Source organism: Sebastes umbrosus, chromosome 21, assembly GCF_015220745.1.
Source record: "Sebastes umbrosus isolate fSebUmb1 chromosome 21, fSebUmb1.pri, whole genome shotgun sequence".
Classification (NCBI taxonomy): Eukaryota; Metazoa; Chordata; class Actinopteri; order Perciformes; family Sebastidae; genus Sebastes; species Sebastes umbrosus.
Window position 1 is genome coordinate 10,757,725 of NC_051289.1, and position 25,329 is coordinate 10,783,053.

The 25,329-nt window shown below is 38.1% G+C and overlaps 2 protein-coding genes and 2 non-coding genes across 4 annotated transcripts; 1 reads left to right on the forward strand and 3 right to left on the reverse strand.

The window, feature by feature from the left end:
* Nucleotides 1-1,768: 1,768 nt before the first annotated feature.
* LOC119480672 (glycine--tRNA ligase-like) lies at nt 1,769-13,623 on the reverse strand. Its single transcript, XM_037757176.1, has 17 exons — nt 13,295-13,623; nt 11,442-11,543; nt 9,297-9,399; nt 9,051-9,192; nt 7,500-7,588; nt 6,419-6,495; nt 6,171-6,316; nt 5,934-6,083; nt 5,671-5,833; nt 4,806-4,970; nt 4,611-4,718; nt 4,364-4,509; nt 4,188-4,273; nt 3,978-4,087; nt 3,537-3,630; nt 3,231-3,421; nt 1,769-2,270 (listed from the first exon to the last, which is right to left on the reverse strand). The coding sequence occupies exons 1-17, from the start codon at nt 13,538-13,540 to the stop codon at nt 2,145-2,147; spliced, it is 2,244 nt and encodes a 747-aa protein (XP_037613104.1). The 5' UTR covers nt 13,541-13,623; the 3' UTR covers nt 1,769-2,144.
* On the reverse strand, nt 8,793-8,927 carry LOC119481018. Its single transcript, XR_005205060.1, has one exon. It is a non-coding gene; the product is annotated as a small nucleolar RNA SNORA84 (small nucleolar RNA).
* On the reverse strand, nt 9,503-9,637 carry LOC119481017. The gene has a single exon (XR_005205059.1). It is a non-coding gene; the product is annotated as a small nucleolar RNA SNORA84 (small nucleolar RNA).
* Nucleotides 13,624-16,017: 2,394 nt separating the features above from the next.
* LOC119480427 (glycine--tRNA ligase) lies at nt 16,018-25,266 on the forward strand. The gene is made up of 17 exons (XM_037756621.1): nt 16,018-16,174; nt 17,627-17,728; nt 17,859-17,961; nt 18,069-18,210; nt 18,295-18,383; nt 19,637-19,713; nt 19,837-19,982; nt 20,064-20,213; nt 20,292-20,454; nt 20,979-21,143; nt 21,229-21,336; nt 22,502-22,647; nt 22,739-22,824; nt 22,918-23,027; nt 23,113-23,206; nt 23,950-24,140; nt 24,248-25,266. The coding sequence occupies exons 1-17, from the start codon at nt 16,130-16,132 to the stop codon at nt 24,359-24,361; spliced, it is 2,031 nt and encodes a 676-aa protein (XP_037612549.1). The 5' UTR covers nt 16,018-16,129; the 3' UTR covers nt 24,362-25,266.
* The last annotated feature ends 63 nt before the right edge of the window (nt 25,267-25,329 follow it).

The window sequence follows — 25,329 nt, forward strand, 5'->3', positions numbered from 1 at the left end:
TGAAAAACAGTGAAAGGTCACATCTCGTCTTTGCTCTGTAAAATCAGGACAGGTTTTAATAAGGCTGAGATGATGAGATTTGAGCCCATTGGGGATACGGGAAGCGTTCTGGGATTTATCTCGTGGGACTCCTCGTCTTCACAAAGAGGCAACTCTGGTAGAGGAGTCGGGCAGAGCAGATATCACAGGATAGATTATTTGTGGGGATTCAACGATACCTGAGGGTTTACGTGAGGTTTGTATTAAAATCTGCTTTCCTGCTCTTTAATCCAAACATCACAAGACTCTGGAGGAACAAAGAGGATCTAAACAAATGTACCTCATTCTTTATTCCTCAGCCGTGTTAGAAGATGCTCAAGAGGAGTGTTTAAAAGAAGTTGAACTACATAAGGCTAATTCTCTGAGGTGGTGCTGCTTTGAAAAAGAAATTCAAACATCAGGTCACTGCCTGCAGAATGACTGTCCAAATAGAGCTGATTAGGAGGTTATCACACATGTGTTATTTGAAACATTGAAATGCAGAAGAAGAGAAAGTGTTTTGGTAAAACTTCACTGACTTGCAAGGTGCAAGGAAAAGAGAAAGCAATCAGAAATCCAGCAAAACCTGCAGCATTAATAACTATTATTAGCTGAAAGCTGAAATACGTTGGTCTGATAATAAAGCTGTTCTTAATACAAGACTTGGACCTGGAGTTTTATCCCTTTTTATACATATTGAAATGCAAGCGAGGTCAAATGTGTCGTGATTATTGCACTCTCCAATGGTCTCCATGAGTTTGGATGCAAACAGAAAAACATCAGGACATTTATGCCAGATTACACATGATAAACTGTGATAATTGATAACAATATTTCTTGAAATGTACAATATAAATGCAGTTAATACTCTGTCATTATACTCGTTTTCTGTCATTGTTAATATTTGTCTGTTTACATGTCTGCTCTTGAAAGTTTTTAGTCGTTGTTTGTTTATATGTCATTAAGGTGGCCAGCTTATTTGTCCCTGCTTTTATTTTATTTTTTAAGAAATATGGTTCGACTAAGATTATGATTATTAGTAGTATTATCACTTTTCTTTTCCTTCATTGGCTTTTAATTTGAAAAAGAATAAAAACAAAGTAAATTTAGTCCTCTAAAGGGGAGGTGGTGGCAGGCACAAAAAAGAAAAAATATAAATAAATAAATAAACACTGTCAATAATGCTGCAATTATACTGTACATTTCAAGAAATTCTAATTTATACTATTTCTGCATTTAACACTTAACAGATCCCACTTCTCATGATTTAAATGTTTTATTTACACTATGGTTAGATATTGTATGTGTTTGATGCAGATATTTGTTATATTTCTCATTTCTTATTTCTCTACATATAGTGTGTTATATTGTAGCATTAAGTACATCATTTACGTGTTATTTACACCTTTATTTCTATTTTTATTATATTTATATTATATGCTTTTATATAAGAGCAATTGCATCCTGGTTTCCTCCTCAAGGGTTAATAAAGTATTTCTGATTCGGATCAAGCTGCGTACATTTCCACAAACCTTATTGTCAAGGTAACAGCTGAGGCTCTAACTCCAGTTTGCCTTTAATAGGCTGTTAACACTCTTTCATGTTTCAAAGCCCCTAATCCATCTCATTTTGTTCCATCTTTAAACTGAGCAACTGTGTGTTACTTCTCATTATAGTAGTGATCACTGTGACGTGGAACACTTGACATTATTGTCTGTGTGAAGCCTTGATAGAAAACATTACAGCTGTATGCCCGTGTCCAGTAAGTGCTGGTTGTATTTATTGAAATCATTAAACATCTCAATCCAATCTGCCTGAAAACTGGAATGGTGGAAGCTTCCTTCCACTGGCGACAACAACCTGATTACATTCTCTCCCTTTTAAAACATAATTTGACGTGGTCATACATGGATGAAATGTTGCTCGTCGGAGAAACAACAGTCCTGTGCAAGCTTTTCCACAACTGTTAGATATGATGAATACATGACATTTTTAGTGACTGCAGTGGCGGAGAACGCGAGGAGGGCTCGGTGCGCCGCTATAGCTTATCACGATATTCTTCCTGGTGATGCATAATGCAACAAGTCCGTGGATTTTCATGGAGTGGCTGGCAGGCAGAGTGAGCTTTACTCTTCCACTGTGTCCTTCTTGCTGGTCTCCTGTCCTTCAAAGATGGGGTACTTGCTCTCCACTTCTGCCCAGGTCAATGCGCCGTTGGCCAGATCCCGAATAATTAGAGGCAACTCGCTGACCTGAGGAGAGAAAAACATGTTTACTTGACTGTGTTAAATGGTGTGTGTGATCACAGCTGAAATGATTCTGTGTTTAATGAACATTTTTAAAAGGTCAAACAAGGTCAACACCTGAAGCAGACCTTAAAGGGCAACAAAGAGGATTGTGTAAAGCTTGTTCATTTGACAGAGAAAAATTAGAAAGTCATAGCACAGTACAGCTTGTCTACATATGATGATGCGTAGTCAAAGAAATCACGCTAGCAGCCACAATGCTGCTGTTTGGCAGTGTTCAGATCCCAATACACAGGAAGAAATTTGAAACCTGAAAAGATGCTTCAGGTTGTGGTTATGTGTATAAAGCCTGAGTGAAATGTGAGCAGTTTTGTGGCCTGTGTAGACAGCTGTATTGATTTAAAGTCCCCATGAAATAAAAAAAACAAACACTTTCTCAGTTTTAATCCTGTGTCCCTGTGTTATTTGTTCATTTACCTCTTGTTATATGCCAAATATGTCAAAGAAAAAAAAAAAAAAAATCAGTATCATAATTTTTTTTTACATCAAATCCTTGTCTTTTCTAATCTGTAAAACAGTTTCAAATGTTTGATGACTCATTCTGCACTCGTTACGTTACGCACTCGGGTGTTAACAAAAAATAGTCCAAAACCGCATTTAACAGTTTGTGGATCGTAGTAACCAACGGAGCAATATGGAGAGATCGGAAGAGAATGTGTGTTTGGATATCAGTGGGCAAAAACGTTTTCATTTACGAATCAATGTGGCTGAGATCTAATTCATTCAAGGGAAACTTTGCAGATTTTCAACCGGCTGTGTGTCACTGCAGTACAGAGTGGTTAAAGTATCCAACAGTTCAGCAACAGAGCGCCGAAAGTGACTTCATGCATAGTTAAGTGCTACAAAGAAATGATCAATTTAGGCAAAAGTGTCTGATGTAGAAAGTATTAGTTGATTTGTCTGTACCTCGGCCCTGATCTGCCTCATCGAGTCTCGGTCTCTCAGCGTGGCCGTGTGAGGCGTCTTGTTCACTGTGTCGAAGTCGATGGTGATGCCAAACGCCACCCCGATCTCGTCCGTCCTGGCGTAACGCCTGCCGATGGATCCCGCGGAGTCATCCACCTTGTGAGACACACTGTTTTTGGTCATCGCCTCAGCTAAAAGAGAGAAAACAAAGTTAACCATGGACAGCAGCAGCAGCAGAACATGTTGTTTTCCCTCCTCACAGACAGAAATAGAGCGTATATACGTTATCATTATGTGGGCACTTACATAGTTCCCTCACGAAGGGCATGAATTCCGGGTTCTGACTCAGAGGCAGGACGGAGCATTTGTATGGAGCTACAGTAGCAGGGAAGCTAAAGTACTGAAGGAAAGGAAAACAAAAAATGCAATAATGAAGGAAACAAGCTCTTTAATGAAAAACAATCACAAAAATGGTCATTTTTGGCATCTAGGTTGAGCTTTCACTATTGAGGCAGCTGCTGCCATGTGACATGTATTAAATGTTAAAGTAGTCCCATATGTCAATTGCCAACTTGCTTGGGAAAACTTTTTTTTAAATCTAAAAAACGATTAGCGATTACATATTGCAAAGTAGGAATTGTTAAATGAACGGTAAGAACGCAGGACAACACTCTACGTGACAGTATATCCAACAATGCTAGATCATAGAAAACATCATCATGTTGTTGATCCAGACTGTCGACTCACCGTTCTTTGTTCATCACCTTCTCTGACCTGGAATGTGTGCTCAAAGATGGTGTACATGACCCTACCGATGCCGAAGGAGGGCTCGATTACATTGGGAACAATTTCCTCCACTGTGGACGACAAAGACGGACAGAAAATCCGTGTTATAGAAGTTGTCGCTCAAAGTGTCCCAACATCATCTTCATTCAACAATAAAATGATAAATCTCACCGTGTAGAGTCTTCTGGAATCGCTTCACGTTGACCATATCCTTTGTGAGTTTGAAGGTCTTGCCTTCTGACTCGATGGTGAACTCTCTGCGGAGTGAAAATATGACAAAATGACAAAAGCACCACCTTTCATCAGGCACGCGTACGTACTGTGTGACGGTGGTTAATATCACTCACCCAGTCTCATTGAGCAGCTTCTCCTGTTCTGTAATGAAGCACTCGTCACACACAGACAGGTACTCCATGGCTATCTTAGCGTCCTTCTTATACGCCTTCCCAATGGCTCCTTTGTTGGGCTCGAACTGGACGACGTTTACAACTTTGTGTGGAGAAGTTAAAGAGAACAACAACTGGGTGCTTAAAATGTTCTTAGTTGTTTGATGGAACAAAGATTTTCTTTTGCAGTGCTCCAGTTTAAGGATATGGGTTCTTTTAGAGGCTTCTCAGCGACCAGAGGGACCTTCGTAGCTCGCGCGTGGCATTGCAGATCGAAGCAGGACCGGTCAGCGCAACCCACGATCTCGATCCAGCCCTGCAAGGGAGAAGCATTTACTTAGAGCAAAAGTTACGTGGGCTCCCTGATGAGCCATAAGATGGATAACGCTGCAATGGAACGTACGTAAGAGGTTTTGGCTTCAGCGTCCCAGCAGTCACAGGCGTAGTGAGCCATCTCGTTGTCCATGTGCTGTCGGAAACGCAGCTTGTCTTTGGCGATACCAACTTTAGTAAGGTAGAGGTAGATCCTCCCGATGAAGTATCCCAGGACGGAGTTATTGATCACTCCCTGAAATGAGACAGAAGAATCAATGAGTGGGAAAGTTCAGTCTTAACCTTTGAAACAGTAGTTTGACAAAAACTAATCTTTACTCAAGGTCCACTTAAGAGCCAAGAGATAAGATTGTTTTTGGTCAAATCCTTTATTTGCTTAAAACCCCTTTTGTAGATCACATTTATTACAGGATTACAGTCAGTGTTATCATAATACCGCAGCTGGGCAATATGCATTAATATTATGATACAAGATCATATTTCATCTGGAATTTCAGATATTTGAAAATCATGATTCATCATCTAACTAAAATGGATGGAGTCCGTCTTTCGATTTTCTCGACAACGGTTCATTTGAGTGACTTCACACTTGGTGGGTGTATTGCTCAGGACCCAAGGGAGCACAGTGTCAAGTGTGAAGCTGTTTGGATGAGCGGTTCTCGAGCAATACCGGAGGCCGAGCAAATCAGCCCGTTCCGAACAGGCACGTTTTTAACATGCACTGTGATGAATTAAAATGTTCTGGTCGTAAAAGCAGAATAACAGTTAAGAAACAACTTTCTGAGCTCATGTTACTGGATGAAATAAGCTGATGAATACCTTTACAAGCTTGGTTACATATCCATATTACCCAAGATGATATTTTTCCAAAGTTCCCTGTGTAAATCTCATCTGAAAGCATCTCTAAAACTATATTTTTAAATAGTGATTCCAACCTGCTCCACAGCGTCCCCCAGCCTCTTGATCTGTGCAGACTGGCCGCTGGTCTGAGCCTTGGAGGAGTATAACGTGATGTCCAGGTCGGCTACACTGGAGAATTTAGGGTGGACCTTCTCATTTGGATCCACAAAGTGCTCGATCTCAGCCATGGTGAACTCTCTGTGTGGAAATGTGGAGAGATTATATTCCTGTGTAATGTCATGAGTCAAATCTCTACAGACGAGTACAGACAGCAGGCGGCACAGTGGATCTGTCTCACCTAACACGAATGAGTCCAGAGCGAGGAGAGATTTCGTTCCTGAAGGAGTTTCCTATTTGAGCAGCAGCAAAGGGCAGTTTTCCCTGGTTGAACTCCAAGAGACGCTTGAAGTTGAGGAAGATTCCCTGAGCGGTTTCAGGCCTCAGATAGCTGCAAATTTAGATTAAAATCAAATCAACAATGATAGAAAATGCGACATCAAGGAAATATTCTCTACAGTATTGTGTTTCTTTTTACCCTGTCATGTTTCCCCCTGGTCCGATGGACGTCTGGAACATCAGGTTGAAGAGGATGGGAGGTGTGAGGTCGTTTCCTGTGATGGGAGACTTGACGTTGTATTTCACAAAGAGGTCGGTGAGCTCCTGCTGAGTGTAGTTGTCCATCTGAAAATAATATTAAAAGTCAGTGAATCCTTTAAAAACCCTGTCAGAAACAGCTTTTCCACATAATCACTCAAAAAAGAAGAGCATTTTGTCTCCGTTAACCTGAGTGATGACTTCCTCCATCTCGGCCTTCTTCTCTTTTGCACACTTCTTATCAGACATCAGTTTCTGGAGGTGAGCTGGAGGACGCAGAAACACGAAAACAATGCTTTTACAAACAGGTGTGATAATGCTTATCAGACAACAGATCAAATTAAAGAATGATTTTCATTGTGTGAAAATCCCCTGCCCTTCAAAATAAAAGCCCTATAGAGTAACTGTTTCTTAACAGGAAGCTCAGGAGGCTCGTTTTAAAAAAATAAATAAAAATAAAAGCCTCCGACTCTCACTGTAAGTTAACAGGAAACTAGGGATGGAGCTAATGCTTAAAAAAAAAATAAAAAAAAAATAGTTCATTCTACAGAAATACTACTTTGTCTAACGACTTACAGTTTTAAAAGGTTTATTTCACCCAAATACTACTTTCTAGAAATCTATTGCACATTTGTGCATTAATATTCATTTCAGCTGTCAGCATTAACACGCATTTTCTGCAGGAAATGCAATCATCTAGTTGATTTTTATTCTACCTACAGTGTGGAAATGAGCTTGAAACTAAATCAGCATGCACATGGTTTTAGAGTAGGTTTGAGATGTCCAATATCACCTGACTTATCTCCGGTAATACATGACATGACTTGCCATATTTTCATTACATAACATATTCAAGACTCAATACATCATCTGAGCCAATTAGCTTCCAAGTCCTGACATGTTCTCCCTATATTTCATTTTTTCCCGCCGGCTTTTTTGGCACAGCTCCAGTCTCTGTGATTCCAGCAGCTTGACATCGCTATGAAGCCCTGTGTGATTTCTGCTGGTCCGGCCACTTCCCTTTCTCCCTCAGGCGCTACAGTGATACTCAAAGAGCTTCAGTAACCAGCAGCAGCCACTGACGACACAAGTTTGGACTGCATCCATGATCCCACCCTCTGCAGAGTCCCATGAATAATACACAAGAGAAACTTACAGAGACCTGTGCTGGGGTTGTTTTCAGGATGACTACTCTCTAGTTTACACTACAGTTGAAGGTAAGTCTCAAAATATACTCAGACACACAGGCAGATGAACAAAAAGACCTTACCTTTGAGGAGATGGTCAGCCCTGAAGCATTCGCCATTCTTGACATCTTTCACCATGTAGTCAGCAAATTTGTCCACATGTCCTGATGTCCTTAATAAGGGAACAAACAAAACACCCTTAGAGACCCACATAGACCCATTTTTTGTCTTTTAAAAAGGGGGACAGGAGGTCTTTAGGGGGAGATAGCAGATCAGCAGTAGATGTCACATAGAAGTGGTGTACATCATCTAAAAGCTGGGAACCTGAAGATTAATTTGAGATGCAGCTCAGCACTGTGTGTCAAGTTGTTCTAGCCATAAATCTGTAATAAACATGAATGAATGAATTATAATAAATTGTCAAAGTGTATAAGGGTTTAGAACATTATGAGTGAAGTATATGATGGTAATTCCCATGCTCTATTATGTCTCAATTTTTGTGTTGATACCATTTGTTATACAGATTTGGTGCTAAATTTAAAAAATGTTTACCTATCGTGAATTGTTAAAAACGATCAATAATCCCTCTAAAATCTCCCTCCATAATAAATATGGAGTGAGATTTCTGCAGGAATTGCATTTTTCGACGATTAGATGGCGAGCACTTCTGTTCTGGAAACTGCTTGGAAACCCCCTTACTGTCAATCTACCTAGGGAAAGCCATCCATCCTCTGAATGCTCTACGTCTCTAGTTTGTGACTGTAAAGTTTCATGAGGCTGTGATTATCCTAGAGGTCACCACAGGTCATTTTATACATTTTTAAAAATGGTCTCACTATATGAAATGGCTACTATGGGGACTAACATCATCACACATGAATACAGTTGGGCTCATTGGATCCACAAGAGTCTCAGCTTTACAGTGATACCCAATTTATGTAATCCCAAAACTTTTTAGGGACCCCAGTATGCAGAAACCATTTTTAGAATATGAGAAAATAACACATTTACACTGCATTCAAAACACTGTGGTTTTTGCCAAAAACTGCATGTGATTATCATAAAGTGGGCATGTCTGTAAAGGGGAGACTCGTGGGTACCCATAGAACCCATTTTCATTCACATATCTTGAGGTCAAAGGTCAAGGAACAACTTTGAACATGACCAGTTTTTCCTCTCGACAAAATTCAGCCTACCTTCCTAACCCCTTCTTGTCAAACTAGCATGATGTGGTTGGTACCAATGGATGCCTTACTGTAGTCGTCTAGTTTCATATGATACCAATATTGACACTGTAGCTTTAAAAGAGCCCGCTACAACCTCCTAAAGACAGTAATGTCAGCCAGAAAAGTTATTAATGTTTAATTCCATCCTATCGATGTTTCTGCAACCGGGCTATGGAAGGCTGCTAGAGCGGCAGCTTCCATGCATAAAATCGCAGAATCAATATGCGCCTGTTTATAAAAACCCACATTTCAGCACTTTGAAGCCGAATGTAGGAACCACAAGGCACTCTCTTCAGCAGTGACCAAAAACCGTTTAAAACCCAGACATGATAGGATGGGTTATGACTTTTTCACTTCTTATCAAACACATTTGAATCATCAGACAAAAGCATTAAAAAGGACACCTACTTGAGGACGGGCTCGGGGGTCAGCATGGTGCAGTCGATCTCCAGGATCTGCTCCTCCTGGATGAAGTGCTGCCTCCAGGCCTGCAGGATATTGTTCTTCAGGGCGCAGCCCACGGGGCCGAAGTCGTACAGGCCGCTCACACCTGAGGAGCATTACTGCATGGTAACAGAAGGCTTAAAGACTGTGTGTACGGGGATTTACTCCCCAAACCGAAACCTTCATTTTTCGTAACATTCCAAGTCTTACCTCCGTAGATGGCGAAGGCCTGGTCGTAGAAGAATCGCCTCTTGAGGGTGTCCTCCATCTTGCTTCTGTCAACAATGTCGTCTTTGGGTTGTAATGACAGTTCCTGCAATGAGAATTATATTTATACATTTGTCCACGTCTCCTAGAAAAAAATAAGGAAACAGACAAACACCTGACTTATAAAGACGTGTTAAAATAAGTGTTATCAATGTTTCTGCAACCGGGCTATGGAAGGCTGCTATAGCGGCAGCTTCCATGCATAAAATCGCAGAATCAATATGCGCCTGTTTATAAAAACCCACAGTTCAGCACTTTGGAGCCGACTGTAGGAACCACAAGGCAGCAGTTTCTAATATAATCCTCAATTAAATATACATAAACATAAATAAACAATGATCAAAACATCCATAGAAGACATGATATCATAGGTAATTACTTTTGGTTTAATTTTTACACATCTTATGATGACAAAAACACATTTGTATCAGCGAATAAAAGCAATACAGGGCACCTACTTTGAGGACAAGCTCATATAGGTCAGAATGCTGTTTGAATTTAAAGGTGCTATTCATCATTCAGCCACTAGATGTCACATTCTCCCTCTCCCTTCCATTGCATTTACTTCACAACAAGTCGTTGCCAGGCACTTACTGTCAACCTCAGCCATTTATCCATTTTTCCACACTAACTGACGACCCAGAGATACCACGTGATGCTGACGTCGTTCCACTATTGGCTCACAAGCCTCGTTAGAAGTGGAAACGATAGAGTTTGATGACCAGGATCAATTTTAGAATATCTGAACATTGAAATGCATTCTTGATCTTTGGGAACAATCTTATATGATACTACTAGCTTTTGGGGCTTTCAACCACATTATGTGACCTATGATAAGAACTTGGGTCACACGATACGAGGTGGTCTTACACAGGATGTGTACCCCTGTCTCTGAAGAGTGTGAGATGTGGACCTTTGGGTTTAGATTATTATGTTACATATCATTTTTTAATAAGTTCCATGTTTGATATCAGATGTGTAGCGCTGTCCCGAATACTATTTTTTGGGCTTCGAAGCTTCGGAGAGAATAATTCAAAGGTATTCGAAGCTTCATAGTGCAGCACGGCAGACTGACATGTTCTTCTGTCTGTCTCCATCACCCCTGTTTCATTCAGTGCCTTAGACAGCGCCGCTGCCACACTACTGTACACACACGCACCTTTACACAAAACAAACAGCGATATCTGTCTGAGAATAACTAATAATAATTAATGTTGAATAAGAATAATGATTATTCCTTATTCCTATTTTGGGATTTATACAATATTAATCCATACTCATAATAATAAAAAAAACAGAGCATTCGAATACTATTGCAACTTTGAAGCTTCGAAGCATTTGGGTCAGCCCTACAGATGTGTAACATCCTCTCATCAAATCTGCCATGATGTCAAACACCTGCATCTCAAACCAGCACCCCATTCCCCCAGTCTGCTGATGATTAGTGAACGAAAACTGTTGGCACACGCTCCAAATTTTAATGAAAGTGTATCAATATTTGCAGCACAGCCTGGTTATTAAACGGAGAGCTGGCAAGTGAGGTGGTGAATGAATATTCATCTACAATGTATTTTTTTCACAACAACTTCTCTGAGGCTTTGGCAGAGAAATTTACAAGGTTTTTGATAAGATAAGATAAGATAAGATAAGATGAACCTTTATTAATCCCCAGAGGGAAATTCAGGTGTCAAAGCAGCAACATCAGCAAACAGAGTGAAACACAAGAGAGGTAAAGGTATACAAAAATTATAAAAACAATAATAGAGATATAAAATATACAGAGTGAACGGGTGAACATAGTGTGTGCAGTCCGTCAATAAATAAATGTAATATGTACATATGTGCAGTCTCTAAAGTGGTATAAAGGATGTTTAGTGTAAAGTGCGCCAGTGGTAAGAGTCCAAGATGGTTGCAGATATAGTGCATGTTTAAAGTTCTTAAAGTCCTCCTAGTTCTCATATGGGGGTCAGCCTTGGTTGTGGAGCCTGATGGCTACCAGCATGAAGGACTGACCCAGACGCTTTGTGTTGTGCCGAGGGGGCCAAACAACAGGATTGCATTCAAATCCACAGATAAAGTGCAACTCACCTTGGCCTCAAGAGTCCTCTTCCTTGCTTTCAGTTCAGCCACAGCTTTAGTGACATCCACATCAGGAGCTCCATCCTGTTTCATTTGGCGCACAAGTTCCCCCTAAAAACAGAGAAAGTCTACACTTCAACCAGTGGCGGACAGCTAAACCGTGCACTACAAGATGATTCTGAAAACATTTGAGGTAAGAAATAGGCATTAACGTAACATAATATTGATTCATATTTGAGTTTAGAGCGATTGACAGCCGGCTCTTATAGACGGCAGCTGGACAGCAGACCTCAGATCAGCTCTTACTGCTTGTTTTCCTCCACTATGTGAAATCTTGCAGATGCCGTTAGGAGCACCGGAGGACACAGAGGAACATGATTTTTTTCTGTTTCATGTACTACTGTCACAATATAGCGACCTTTTTTAAATCATATATTTGCGCCAATCTCGCCTACTTCAGCTTTAAAGTACCAAACATAAAAGTACACATTATGCAGAATAATGCATTTTATTGGATTATACTTATTGCTGCATTAATGTGTTCATCACTTTAATGTTGCAGCTGGTAAAGGTGGAGCTCATTTTAATGACTTTATATACTGCTGGGTAGTTTAATCTATAATAATACATAATTTATTATATTTTATATTAATAATCTGAATCTGTACAGCAACTAAAGTTATTAATAAATCAATGTAGTGGAGTAAAAAGTACAATATTTCCCTCTGAGATGTAGTGGAGTAGAAGTATAAAGTATCAGAACATGGAAATATAAAGTACAAGTACCTCAAAATTGTACTTAAGTACAATACTTAAGTAAATGTACTTAGTTACTTTCCACCACTGAGTACATGTTATACTGTTGTGTTTTTCTAAGCATTCTTTACTGCTCCTATTGGAATAAAATAAGTGTTGATTATTTAACTGAAAAGTAGTATTGTGTTATATATAAGGTTATATTAACAGGTTAATAATGTTGAGATCCTGCTGTAAATTAACAGCAATTGTTTACAGTGTGAGTCACACACAAAAAAATATTACTACTAAAACTAAAAAACTACTACTATTAATAATAATAATAATACAAATTATACAAATTGTCAATATTTGTGTGTTTTAAATATGGAATGCACCCAGTAATATGTGTAATTTGATTGTAATGTGATTATATTTTGTATTAATAATCTGAATCTGTAAAGTAACTAAAGTTGTCAGATAAATGTAGTGGAGTAGAAAGTGTAATATTTCCATCTGAGATGTAGTTGAGTAGAAGTAGAAAGTAGCAGAACATGAAAATACTATAATTTAAGTACTTAGTTACTTTCCACCACTGAGTACATGTTATACTGTTGTGTTTATCAAAGCATTATTTACTCTTCCTGATGGAATAAAATAATTGTTGCTTATTTAACTGAAAAGTAGTAATGTGTTTTTGATACCTTCACTTTTTTGCATTAAGTCACACCAGCATGTTTGCAGATATTGATTGGATGTGGCACAGCCCTACTTAGAAAAACATCACTGACTTCAACTCATGTTTACAAAGCAATCAGCCATGTGTTGTTTTGGTAGCAGCATTAAGTTAGCCTTTTCTCTTAACCCCACCCTGCTCATGATGTCTGCAGCTGCAGCAGCACGATGAAACGTGGCAAAGGCTGCAGACATGACTTCCAGCCAGCTAGCTTTAGCAGCTAGCTAATGGCTCCTCTTTCATTGACAGCTCTGTAAGAAGCCGGTTAGCCTGCTGAGCTAACATGCTAACAGGATGATTGTGACTAAGTTAGAGGCATTAAAATGATTTATAATCATAAACAAACTGACTGAGTGAATAGTGGGAGATGTTATGAGATAACATGTGTTACCTGTTCTTTGACTGCGAGCCTCAAAGGGGCGAGAATCTCCTCAATGTTTCCGTCCATGGTTCGTCCTTCTTCCAGCTGCAGCCTCAGACTCTGATGCTTCTTCTTCTGACTCCGGCAGACTGATGCTGAAAACGCCCGGTTTCTGGGCTGGTATTGCGGGACGAACCGGACCGTAGACACCGGGCAGAAGGCGGAGATCTCTGTGCTGGTCCTCCTCAGCAGTGCTGATGCTGCGCTACGGAGCATGAAGCATGGACCTCCGTAATGAGAGAAGAGAATGATGAAATCACTCTGCTGGGAACAGAGTAAACGCAGCTTCCGCTCCGGTGCGGCACTTTCACCACCGCGACAGGAGCAGGCGCTTTACGACCTAAAGGCAGATTCGACAAAGATAAATAAAATAAATAAAATAAATAAAGTAAAGTAAAATTAAATAAAATAAATAAAATATATAAAATAAATAAATAAAATAAATTAATAAAATAAAGTAAAGTAAAGTAAAGTAAAGTAAAGCAAAGTAAAGTAAAATTCAATTCAATTCAATTAAGTTAAATTAAATTAAATAAATAAATAAAGTAAAATAAAGTAAAGTAAAGCAAAGTAAAGTAAAGTAAAATTAAATTAAATTAAATTAAGTTAAATTAAATTAAATTAAATAAATAAATAAATAAAGTAAAATAAAGTAAAGAAAGTAAAGTAATGCAAAGTAAAGTAAAGTAAAGTAAAATTAAATTAAATTAAATTAAATTAAATTAAATGAAGTTAAATTAAATTAAATTAAATTAAATTAAATTAAATAAATAAATAAATAAATAAATAAATAAATAAATAAATAAATAAATAAATAAATAAATAAAGTAAAGTAAAGTAAAGTAAAGTAAAGTAAAGTAAAATAAAATAAAATAAAATAAAATAAAATAAAATAAAATAAAATAAAATAAAACAATCTCTGGAAACAAGTAAACGCAGCCTCCTCTCCGGTCCAGCACTTACACCACGACAGTTCTACGACCTATTGGCAGATTCGTCAAAACCACAGTAAAATAAATAAAATAAACTTATTATGACTTATTTTATTTATTTTATTTATTTTATTTATTTTATTTATTTTATAAATTAAATTAAAGAAATGAAATGAAATGAAATGAAAAAATAAAATAAAATAAAATAAATGTATTTCTATAGTACAGCATACTGAGTCTTATTTATATGGAAGCCTATTTCTAACTGTAGATGAAATGTTAGACAAAATACAAAAATGATGATTTATTTATTATTATTATTATCATTATTATTATTATTATTATTATTATTATTATTATTATTATTATTATTATTAGTAGTAGTAGTAGTAGTAGTAGTATTTAAATTTTGTAATTATGTATGTTTTATTTTATTATATTCAATTTTATCATTATATAGTCTAAATGTATTTTAAAACATGATATATATTTTTGTGTATATACAGTATAGTAGCTATATAGCTGCAATTAAGTTTCATATTTAATGTGATACAGATTTCTGTGCCTTTACATTTGCAACAAACACATTTTATTTTAGTCATTTATAGGAATTGAATTACATTTTAAAAATGTTTATTGTTGTAAATTTTACTTTTATTGTGTTTTCGAGAAACCTTGAGTGTTGATTTATATCACAGCTTGCAACAGAAAGTGACATTTATCCCACTTATTTTCTGAGAACAATCCAATTTTGGTGGATTAGATTTAAAGGTAGTCTTAAAATTATAATACAACAGCAGTCCTTTAATGTTGATTATTAGCTTTGACCACTAGCTGGCGCCAGATGGTTCATCATTACCAGGAGGTCTTACAAGGAAGTCAATATTAAGTTAGTTAATATTAGTTAATAATAACAAGTTAATATTGCAAAATTAGTAGGCAGGGTACCACCCAGCAAGGTCACCGAATAAAATCATTGCAGCAATTTTTTACCCAATGGTTCTTTATTATTACTATTATTATGTTTTGCCTATCACTACAGCTGAATTGCCAATTGATAAAATATGAAAATTCTGACTTATTTTCCAGTGCAACGGCTGGGCTAACAACTGGGCAAAGTGGGCAACTGGCTCAGGGCTGCAAGGGCAAATGTGCCAATTTGTTCAGTAAGTATATAGTAATATATAGGATGTTATAAATTTTTTTAATGTTTTTATTTTATATATATTTTTGTCATCGGACTCAAACATGGCACATTGTGGTTAATGGTCGGCGTCTCAATGCATATGCTTTGGGAGCACCCACCTTTAATGTGGCTTTTGCATTATTACTTCATATTTTATAGGGGCTCTATGTCACAATCTAGTTTAAATATCTTTATTCTTTCAGTTTATATTGTGCTCACATGTTGCATATTCCTATATGCATTTGTGTTTAATCAAATGACCAAATTACTGGGTCTCTTTGCATAAAATAAGTCTGCCATAGTAGTCTGCTGTGTGCACAATAGGAGCTGGAGGAACCAGTTGTTAAAATGGTTAGTTATTTGTGCTCTGGAGCCACCCATTGGTTTAACTCGGCCATGCCAGATGCATGTAATAATTGCTGTTAATAAAGGTCCACTCTCCATTGAAAGGTCGTGCAGGTGCTCACTTTACAATATAAGTTTTGTCCAGCTTCCTGGATGATGCAACAGAAAGCTTTTGTTTCAGAGGACCATCTCAGCAGCAGTCAGATTGAAACAGAAACTGGCTCCTCCCATCCCGTCCTCGTTTTCCTCTCAGCTTTAAGAAAGAAAGCCTGAAGAGAAATCAGTTCAGAGCGGATCACAGCTGGCTGCAGGAGGAGCAGAGACTTGAATATACGTGTCATCATGGAAGAAGTACTGGCGCCTTTAAGAGAGGCTGTGAGGGAACAGGTGAGACATTTTAATGTAATGTAGTGTGTTGGAAGAGTTTTTAGAGCATGTTATTATATGCTTAAGAAATATGTCTGTTTGGATCATAAAATAATAATTTCACATAAATAACACAGATGAATTAAATTTTTGCATATAAGCAACATTAGCAGACTATATTTAGTTTCACAGTCTGTGTCTGTCAGAGTGAAAACAGATGTAAGATAATGTTTATGCAAAAATGTGCACGTAGTTTGGCTTCATTGTTGCAACAGGTTTCACATTAAATGATCTTCAAAGACTAGAAATTATACAGAGCCTTGTGGTGAGAAAACGAAAGTGAATTTAAAATTACTGATGCTCCAAACAGGTATTTAGGCACTTTATAAACAGTTATATAATAGTAATAATAATAGTAGTTTATAATAAAGAAACAAATTTGTTTTCTATAATAAAAAATAAAACAAATAAATAATAATAAAAAAATTTAAAAAAAAAAGAATAAAACAAAACAAAACAAAATATATATATAATTAGATAGATCGATAGATATAGATATTTAGAAATATACAGGTTGTGTGTATAAATTAAATATTGGGACTATTTGTTCAGGAGTTCCTCAGTCTAAACTCTGTCTATTCATAGATGAACACACTGATTATGTTTTATTTATAATAACATAAGTTTATTTATACATCATGGAGAGACACACTGAGAAAAATAGTAAAAGTGCTGATGGTGGGCTTTCACACATACCATTTCATTCATGTCTGTGCCACACAGACATTTTTAAAACTTTGAATCTTGAATATTTTCAGTGAGTTACAGGCATACATTTAGACTTTCAATGAAAAAAGGCATAAAATTCAATAATTAATAAAAACAAACCCAAAGAAACAAACTTGTTTCCCGTAATAAAAATACAATAAAAATATAATAAAACAAATATATTTTTTAGAAATATACAGGTCATGTTTATAAATGAAATATTCTATTTTTTAAACAATAATTACAGAAAGAACACAAGCAAATATAAAACAATTGCAAGGTAAATGTAAGTTTTTCTCTGAGGTTTTGTGTGACAATCAATACAGAGCCTCATGGCGAGAAAACTAAAGTGAAACAAATTACTGTTGCTCCAACCAGGCATTTTGTCACTTTATAACAGATGTATAATAGATCATGAATATATATATATATATATATATACATATATATAAAAAAAACAAAGAAAAAAACTTGTTTCCTATAATAAAAATATTAAAATAAAATCCTTTTTTTCTCTTTTTAGAAAAAAACATTTTTCTTTTTAGAAATATACTGGTCATGTGTGTAAATGCAATATTCTAGTTTTTTTAAACAATAATTACAGACAACATATGCAAATATAAGACAATTACAATGCAAATGAGTACATTTTTCTCTGAGGTTTTATGTGAACATTTTGTAAAATCTATTGTATTTTTTCTGCAGGGTGATTTGGTGCATCAATTGAAGGGAAAGGGCGCAACGGAGCAGGAAGTGAGCCGAGCTGTTGCAGAGCTGAAAGCCAGGAAGAAGATTCTTGAAGCCAAGGTCAGAGTCTCACAAACTGCTGCTTAATCTATTCCTGACTCCCTTTTGGTTCCACTTTCAATTTGATCTATGGAATTTGCATGTAATTTGGAAGAATCAATTTGATATCATTTCAAATCCTCACTTGAAGGAGCTAGCTCTGCAGCCCAAAGATGAGACGGTGGACAGAGTGAAAATGGAGGACACCTTGAAGAGGAGGTTCTTCTACGACCAGGCTTTTGCCATATATGGAGGTAAAATAGAAATGAAAACCAAAAGCATGCAACAAAAGACAGAGCATGCATAGTTCAAAGAAGATATTGCTAACCACTGACACCATGTCTGCATGTCGGTTTCTCAGGTGTGAGTGGCTTGTATGACTTCGGCCCCGTGGGCTGTGCCCTGAAGAACAACATCCTGCAGGTGTGGAGGCAGCACTTCATCCAGGAGGAGCAGATCCTGGAGATCGACTGCACCATGCTGACCCCCGAGCCCGTCCTCAAGTAGGAGCTAACAAAAACTCTCCAAAAAATGCACAAACAGTAGTATTTCAACTTGTCTTGAAAGTTTGTATTTTTCTTACTCAGGACGTCGGGGCATGTGGATAAATTCGCTGACTACATGGTGAAAGACGCCAAGACCGGAGAGTGCTACCGCGCTGATCACCTCCTCAAAGGTGCCTTTGTCCGTCCACTATTACATCATTCAGAGGATTCAAACTAATCCCACCTAGTCCAGTCCTCCCCTCAGCTTTCAATTGATTCCTTGCAGTGCTAACAAGGTGTCAGGTTTCAGCCCTAAAGAGCAGGATGACCTGTAGGTCAGACTCGTTCTCAGAGCAGATGATGACTGAGTTGAAACTTGCACGTCATAAATTAGAATTACAGACGGTCAAAATATATCATAATAATCAACCTGCCTCTAGATTTTGGTGATGTTTTCCATCTTATTGAATTCTCTGCAGAGCATGTTTTAACAGGATATTTAAGATCCTCTATAAGGACACGTTTTTACCTGTCGTACTGGGTTATATAACCTCAAGGCAGCTGTAGGTAAAGAGGTGAAGTGTCGGGTGACTGGTTTTTCAGGATTTCCTCGAAACTCTTTCTATTCATCGGTGAACACACTGAGCATGTTTTATTTATAATAACATAATTTAAACATCATGTAAAGACTGAGAGAGAAAAATAGTTGAAAATGCTGATGCGGGGCTTTTACTCAATATCTCGTTCATGTCTGCGCCACAAAGACATTTTTAAAACTTTAAATATGAATATTTTCAGTGACTTATAGGCAAACATATAGACTTTTAATGAAAAAGGCATAAAAGCAAGTTAGGATAAAATCATTTTTCAAGCAAATAGGCTGCATTATGGTTTTACTTCTTACTTTTTTTTTAAAACTGTAATTGCGTGTATTAAAAGCAAAAACATTTTTTATAACCTTGAACTGTTCTAGAGTAATATTTTAGTGATTATTATTAATTATTTGTTTATTTCTTATATTTTGGTTGTGTTAGTGGTGACTTTAGACATTGTTAAATTGACAAAATGATATAACCCATAGCTGTTTAAAAGGTGATAAACAAAGACAAAAATCAATGCAAAGAAAATTAATCAAAATTAACCTGGACTCCAGGAGGTCAACAGTAGATAGAATAAGAAGCATGTTGCTTGCAAACCAAATAAAATATTAAAGATTCTACTGCTTATAATGCCAAAGGCTTGGTAAATATTTTCAGTATTTCAGTTTTTTCAAGGACATTGCTTCTTTTGGGCCTTTTGCAAAAAAAAACTATACAGGAAACTAATATAACAATTAAGACTTGAGTGAATCAAATATGTATTCACTTGGGATCTATTTCTTTCAAGGTCAACATCTGATTGAACCACTAACAGCTGCTAAATGAGGTGTTTTGTTTCCTCACAGCTCACTTAAAAAAACTGATGTCTGATGAGAAATGCTCAGCAGAGAAGGTGACCGAGATGGAGGATGTCATCACTCAGGTGGGTGTTTGACAAACATCTTATACACACATTCACACACACAAGCAAAGTGTGAAGTTGCTGGATAAACTGCCATCTGCTGGTTGGTAAAATAACCCTCTAGTGGTTTGCTCTCTGTTTCAGATGGACAACTACACCCAGAAGGAGCTGAGCGACCTGTTTGTGAGATACAACGTCAAGTCTCCGTCCACAGGAAATGACCTCACACCTCCCGTCTCCTTCAACCTGATGTTCAAGACGTCCATCGGACCAGGGGGGAACATGCCCGGGTACTGATCACTAAAACACTTCAACCATCTCAAGTAAAATAAAAACATTTTCTGTATTAAACTAATTGTGTGTCTTTGCAGCTATCTGAGGCCTGAAACCGCTCAGGGGATGTTCCTCAACTTCAAACGCCTGCTGGAGTTCAACCAGGGAAAACTTCCCTTCGGTGCCGCTCAGATCGGAAACTCCTTCAGGAACGAGATCTCTCCTCGCTCTGGACTCATTCGCGTCAGGTAGTCAGAAGCTCCTTCATCACTCATTTACAAATTATATCAACTACACAGTGAGATGTAAACTTGTCCTGCTTGCAGAGAGTTCACCATGGCTGAGATCGAGCACTTTGTGGACCCGAACGACAAGATCCACCCGAAATTCTCCAACGTGGCCGACCTGGAGATCCTGTTGTTCTCCTCCAAGGCTCAGACCAGCGGCCAGTCTGCACAGATCATGAGGCTGGGAGACGCTGTGGAGCAGGTTGGAGTCATATTGACTTATTATTATATATATACATGTACATATTCAATATTGTTACAATATGTGCAATAGAAATGTCTTTCTTATGCACAATTATATATAAATCACATCTTTTTTTTTTTGGATAATCAATTAATCGGTTTTAGTATTAGTATTATTATTATTTTTTTTAAGTCAAAATTCTCTGATTCCAGCTCCTTGGTGTGAATATTTTCTGTTTTCTTTACTCCTCTATGACAGTAAACAGATTTTTTTCACGATTTTCAGACATTTTATGGGCTTAAAATAATCGACAGATTAATCGACAATGAAAATTAGCGTTATTTTCAGCTCTATAATTTAGTTTTATAGCCTAAACTATAATAATTAAGTTTGAATTTAATTGAAATTCACTACATAAATGCTAAGATACTGCTTGTAAAAACTTTAAACATAAATAGTGAATAGATTAACAGGATCATTTGTTGTAATTACATCGTATTTGGTGATCTGTCATCATTAACTCTTCTTTGTTTCTGATACAGGGAGTGATCAATAACTCTGTGTTGGGTTACTTCATTGGAAGAATCTACCTCTATCTAATCAAAGCTGGACTGTCCAAAGATAAAGTGCGCTTCCGTCAGCACATGGAGAACGAGATGGCTCACTACGCGTGTGACTGCTGGGACGCCGAGTCCAAAACCTCCTATGTAAATATGGTCTCTTTTATCCACACACACACAGACTGTAGATTTTGTGGATGGAAGTCAAGATGAGTTTGTTTCTCTCTCTCAGGGCTGGATTGAGATCGTGGGCTGTGCTGATCGCTCCTGCTACGACCTCTCGTGTCACTCCAGAGCCACCAAGGTCCCTCTAGTGGCTGAGAAGCCCCTGAAAGAACCCATATCCTTCTATTCTCCCAGTCCAACAACCTGATAACCACACTAAAATCTAATTATAACCATTTGAGTATATTGTATGCTTTAAAATGTATATTTAACAATGTAAACATGCATTCTACAATCACTCAGTTTTGGCATGGATGGATTACTGATCAGGTCTACCGAGCACGGGCCCAGGGGCCCAAAGTTCACCCCTGGTCTTTACCTACAAAATGTCACTCAAAGAGACACGTACCAACCAGGAAGAGACTCACAATGGCCACAAAGAGACACAAAATGGCTACAAAGAGACACAGAGACACAATATGACTACATAGAGATACACAATGGCATCAAAGAGACATAATGACTATAAAGAGACACAATATGACCGCAAAGTGACAAAGAAACACAGAGACATGCGTAACGACTATAAAGAGACACAATATGACTACAAACAGACACATAATGGCTACAAAGAGACATAATATGACCACAAAGAGATGGGTAACGACTACAAAGAGACACAAAACAACAACAAAAAGAGGCTAAACAACCTATAAAGTCTGTGTGTCTTGCTCCTATGTAGAGAGGTGGTGGGGCCTTTTGCATATCTGTGCCCAAGGGCCCATTGTCTAATAATCGGCCCATGAATTTTGGGGCATGTTATTAATGGACACCAGCAGCATGCAATATTGTCTACTCCAGTGTCTTTCCTGATACTACCAGCAGGGGTCGCCACAGTCAGCAGTGTTTTAAAATCTGGACCTTTCACTCAAAAATGTGTTCTGCTTATTGTCATGACATTCGGATGTTTGAGCTTCACTGCAGAATGCTATTTCACTCTAGGAGGCTGTTTTTCATTCATCTGCTGAAGAGAGAAAGTTTAGTTATACTTCTGAAATGAAATGAAGTAATACATCCTATGAAAAACATAGTTTTCAAATTGTGTCTCTTTTCCTGTTGCTACAAAACAGGAACATTTCTTGTATAGGCTTGGAGTGGACTGTCAACCTCAGTGTATACTTTATTGGTACTTGAGCATGGAGATTCATTCTTGAACTCAAGGTTCACTTACTATCATTTGCAGCTGTTTTCTACCTTCCTTATTAAGCAAAATTAACCTTGATTTGTTTCTTTTGCTTGCAAGCTTGAATCCTCTGTTTTACTCCTTAACTTCTTCCCACAAAGTGGTTAACGTTGTCCAGTTTGAGCCCAACAAGGGAGCCATCGGAACGGCCTACAAGAAAGACGCCAAGCTGGTTCTGGAGTACCTGGCTGTCTGTGACGAATGCTACATCACTGATCAGGAGAAGCTTCTCAAAGAAAAAGGGTAATTTGATCACTGCTGAAGTCCATTGAGTTTATCTGTGAATGTGCGTATTTATATTTCAAGTTAATCTGGTGATGTTTTATGTCTGTAGGGAGTTCAGCATCGAGACACAGGGCAGGACATTTAAACTGACCAAAGACATGGTCAGTGTGAAGAGGTTCCAGAAAACTGTGCACGGTAAGAGGCGACGCCAAAACCTGCAGTCAGAGATGTAGAGCACAACAGTGAGTTTGTTCATGTGGGAAAACAAGCGTCTCTATTTTCCCACAGTGGAGGAGATTGTTCCCAATGTAATCGAGCCGTCCTTTGGCATCGGCAGAATCATGTACTCCATCTTCGAGCACTCGTTCCGCATCCGGCAGGGGGATGAACAGAGGACGGTGAGAATGCTTCACAACAAGGAATGAGATCCGAGTGAGAGTCATTATGCTTCATTTAACTTAAATGACTTGTTTTCTTCTCCAGTATTTCAGCTTCCCTGCCACTGTAGCTCCGTACAAATGCTCCATCCTTCCTTTGAGCACAAACCAGGAGTTTACTCCGTTTGTCCAGCAGTTATGTGAGTACTAACTTTCAGATTTCAATACAGCATTATGAAGTTTTTAAAAAATGATTTTGTGAAATTCTCTTATTTTGCTTTCATGTTGAGAGTTAGATGAGAAGATCGACACCACACTCACATTTGTCTGTTAAAAGTGAAGCTGGAGCCAATTAGCTTAGCTTAGCATAAAGACTGGAAACAGAGGGAAACAGCTGGCCTTGCACTATCTATAACAAAATCTGCCTACCAGCACCTCTAAAAATCACCAACATGTTGTGTATGGGTGGGGTTATGTGCTTGGCCGGGGGCAGTGACTTCTTTGAGACTCCAGTTTTTATGCTAAGCTAAGCTAATTGGCTGTAGGCTGTAGCTTCACTTTTAATGCATATTTAATAAGGGTGATGTCGATCTTCTCATCTAACTCAAATAAGCGTAAAACTACTACTATAAACGTCAGACTATTTCTTTAGGAGCCAGTTAGCTTAGCTTAGCATAAAGACTGGAAACAGAGGGAAACAGCTAGCCTTGCTCAGTCCATAACAGAATCTGCCTACGAGCACCTCTGAAGCTCACTAACATGCTGTGTATGGGTGGGGTTATGTGCTGGACTATTTCTTAGCCGGGGGCAGTGACTTCTTTGAGACTCCAGTTTTTATGCTAAGCTAAGCTAACTGGCTGTAGCTTCATTTAACGAATATGCCCTTTGGAGCTTAAATATTCAAACTGATACTAATTTTGGTCTTCTTCTTTCTCCTTTCAAGCTGAGGCGATGACTAAATACGGCGTGTCCTACAAAGTGGACGACTCCTCTGGATCCATCGGGAGGCGTTACGCCCGGTCTGACGAGATCGGGGTGGCGTTTGGCATCACCGTCGACTTCGACACGGCGAACAAGACGCCTCACACGGCCACGCTGAGAGACCGCGACTCAATGAGGCAGATCAGGGCCGAGGTAGAGCAATCCAATAACTGCAGCTTTAATGAACTAAATAATATAGAGCATGTGTAGTATCATATTTGTAGATTTGTTTTGTTCTAACATACAAAATCACATCACAGGTCGCCGAGTTGCCAGGGATGGTTCGAGATCTGGCTAATGGCACCTTGACGTGGGCTGAGGTGGAGACAAAGTACCCCATCTTTGAAGGACAAGAGACCAGCAAGAAGGAGTAGCCAAACTGGGACTCCTCTACGTGGGACCACATTATGAATGAAGTTTTTACCAAAGTAATTTTTTAAACAGAAAGCTTATTAGCCTTATGAATTTTATATTTCTACATACATGAAAAATTTATTTTTGCTTATCAGGAATTCAAGTTCTCCGTCAACCCGTTCACACAAAAAGGCGTATGAATGATGCGATAATGCGCAAGGCATTTAGCATGCAATAAGGATGCATTTCTTGCTTTTGGTGTGTTTGACTACAATGTAGATGCATCTGCGTAAATATGCTACGCTCGGAGCTAGTGACGTAGAATAAAATGCAAGACAGAGCGGAGGTGGAGGGGTCCAACAAACACAAATTTTAACCAGGAGACCGGCATTTGTCACAGGTTTCCAGTGGCGTTTGTCACATGCTTTCCATACTTATGTCACGTTATTTTCCTATGTATTTTACTTAGTTTATGTTCTTATTTTAAGCCCAACCATGACATTTTCTCTTAACCTAAGTAAGTAGTTTTGTCGCCCTAACCCAACTGCAGACGTTATCGTAGTTTTGTTGAGTGGCGTAGGCTAGAAATGACACGCGAAAAGCCTAGAATGCGTCCTCATGACATGCAGAATGTCCTTGTAATATTATTTATACGCCTTCCCGTGAGACCAGGTTGACAAAAAAGATTCAAACATTTCACATAGACTGGAGGAAAGCTCAACCAGTCACAAACATGCTGGAGAGTTAACAAAGTCCTCCAGCAGTATTATTGTCACCTGGACAGCAACTCCCAATGGATGTGTAGCACCGATACTGTGAAAGCAGAAAACAGATACAGCCAGCTTTGGACTTGAGTTTCATACATTTCTTTAATACTGTATATGCCTTGGTTAACATTTTATAATAAACCATATTATACTGCCTGGTTCTTTTTCTTTTTTGGTGGGGGTTCATGTTTCCAGCTGTAGTGACACCACTGCATCTCACT

Excerpts from the sequence above, each read along its gene's own strand:
- LOC119480672 (XM_037757176.1), bottom strand. The coding sequence starts at position 13,540 with ATGCTCCGTAGCGCAGCATCAGCACTGCTGAGGAGGACCAGCACAGAG. Across the intron at positions 9,400-11,441 it reads AGAGGACTCTTGAGGCCAAG|GAACTGTCATTACAACCCAA; the intron begins GTGAGTTGCACT and ends TTCTCATTGCAG. Across the intron at positions 6,496-7,499 it reads GGCTGACCATCTCCTCAAAG|CTCACCTCCAGAAACTGATG; the intron begins GTAAGGTCTTTT and ends TGCGTCCTCCAG.
- LOC119480427 (XM_037756621.1), top strand. The coding sequence starts at position 16,130 with ATGGAAGAAGTACTGGCGCCTTTAAGAGAGGCTGTGAGGGAACAG. Across the intron at positions 21,144-21,228 it reads CCGAGTCCAAAACCTCCTAT|GGCTGGATTGAGATCGTGGG; the intron begins GTAAATATGGTC and ends TCTCTCTCTCAG. Across the intron at positions 24,141-24,247 it reads TGAGGCAGATCAGGGCCGAG|GTCGCCGAGTTGCCAGGGAT; the intron begins GTAGAGCAATCC and ends ATCACATCACAG.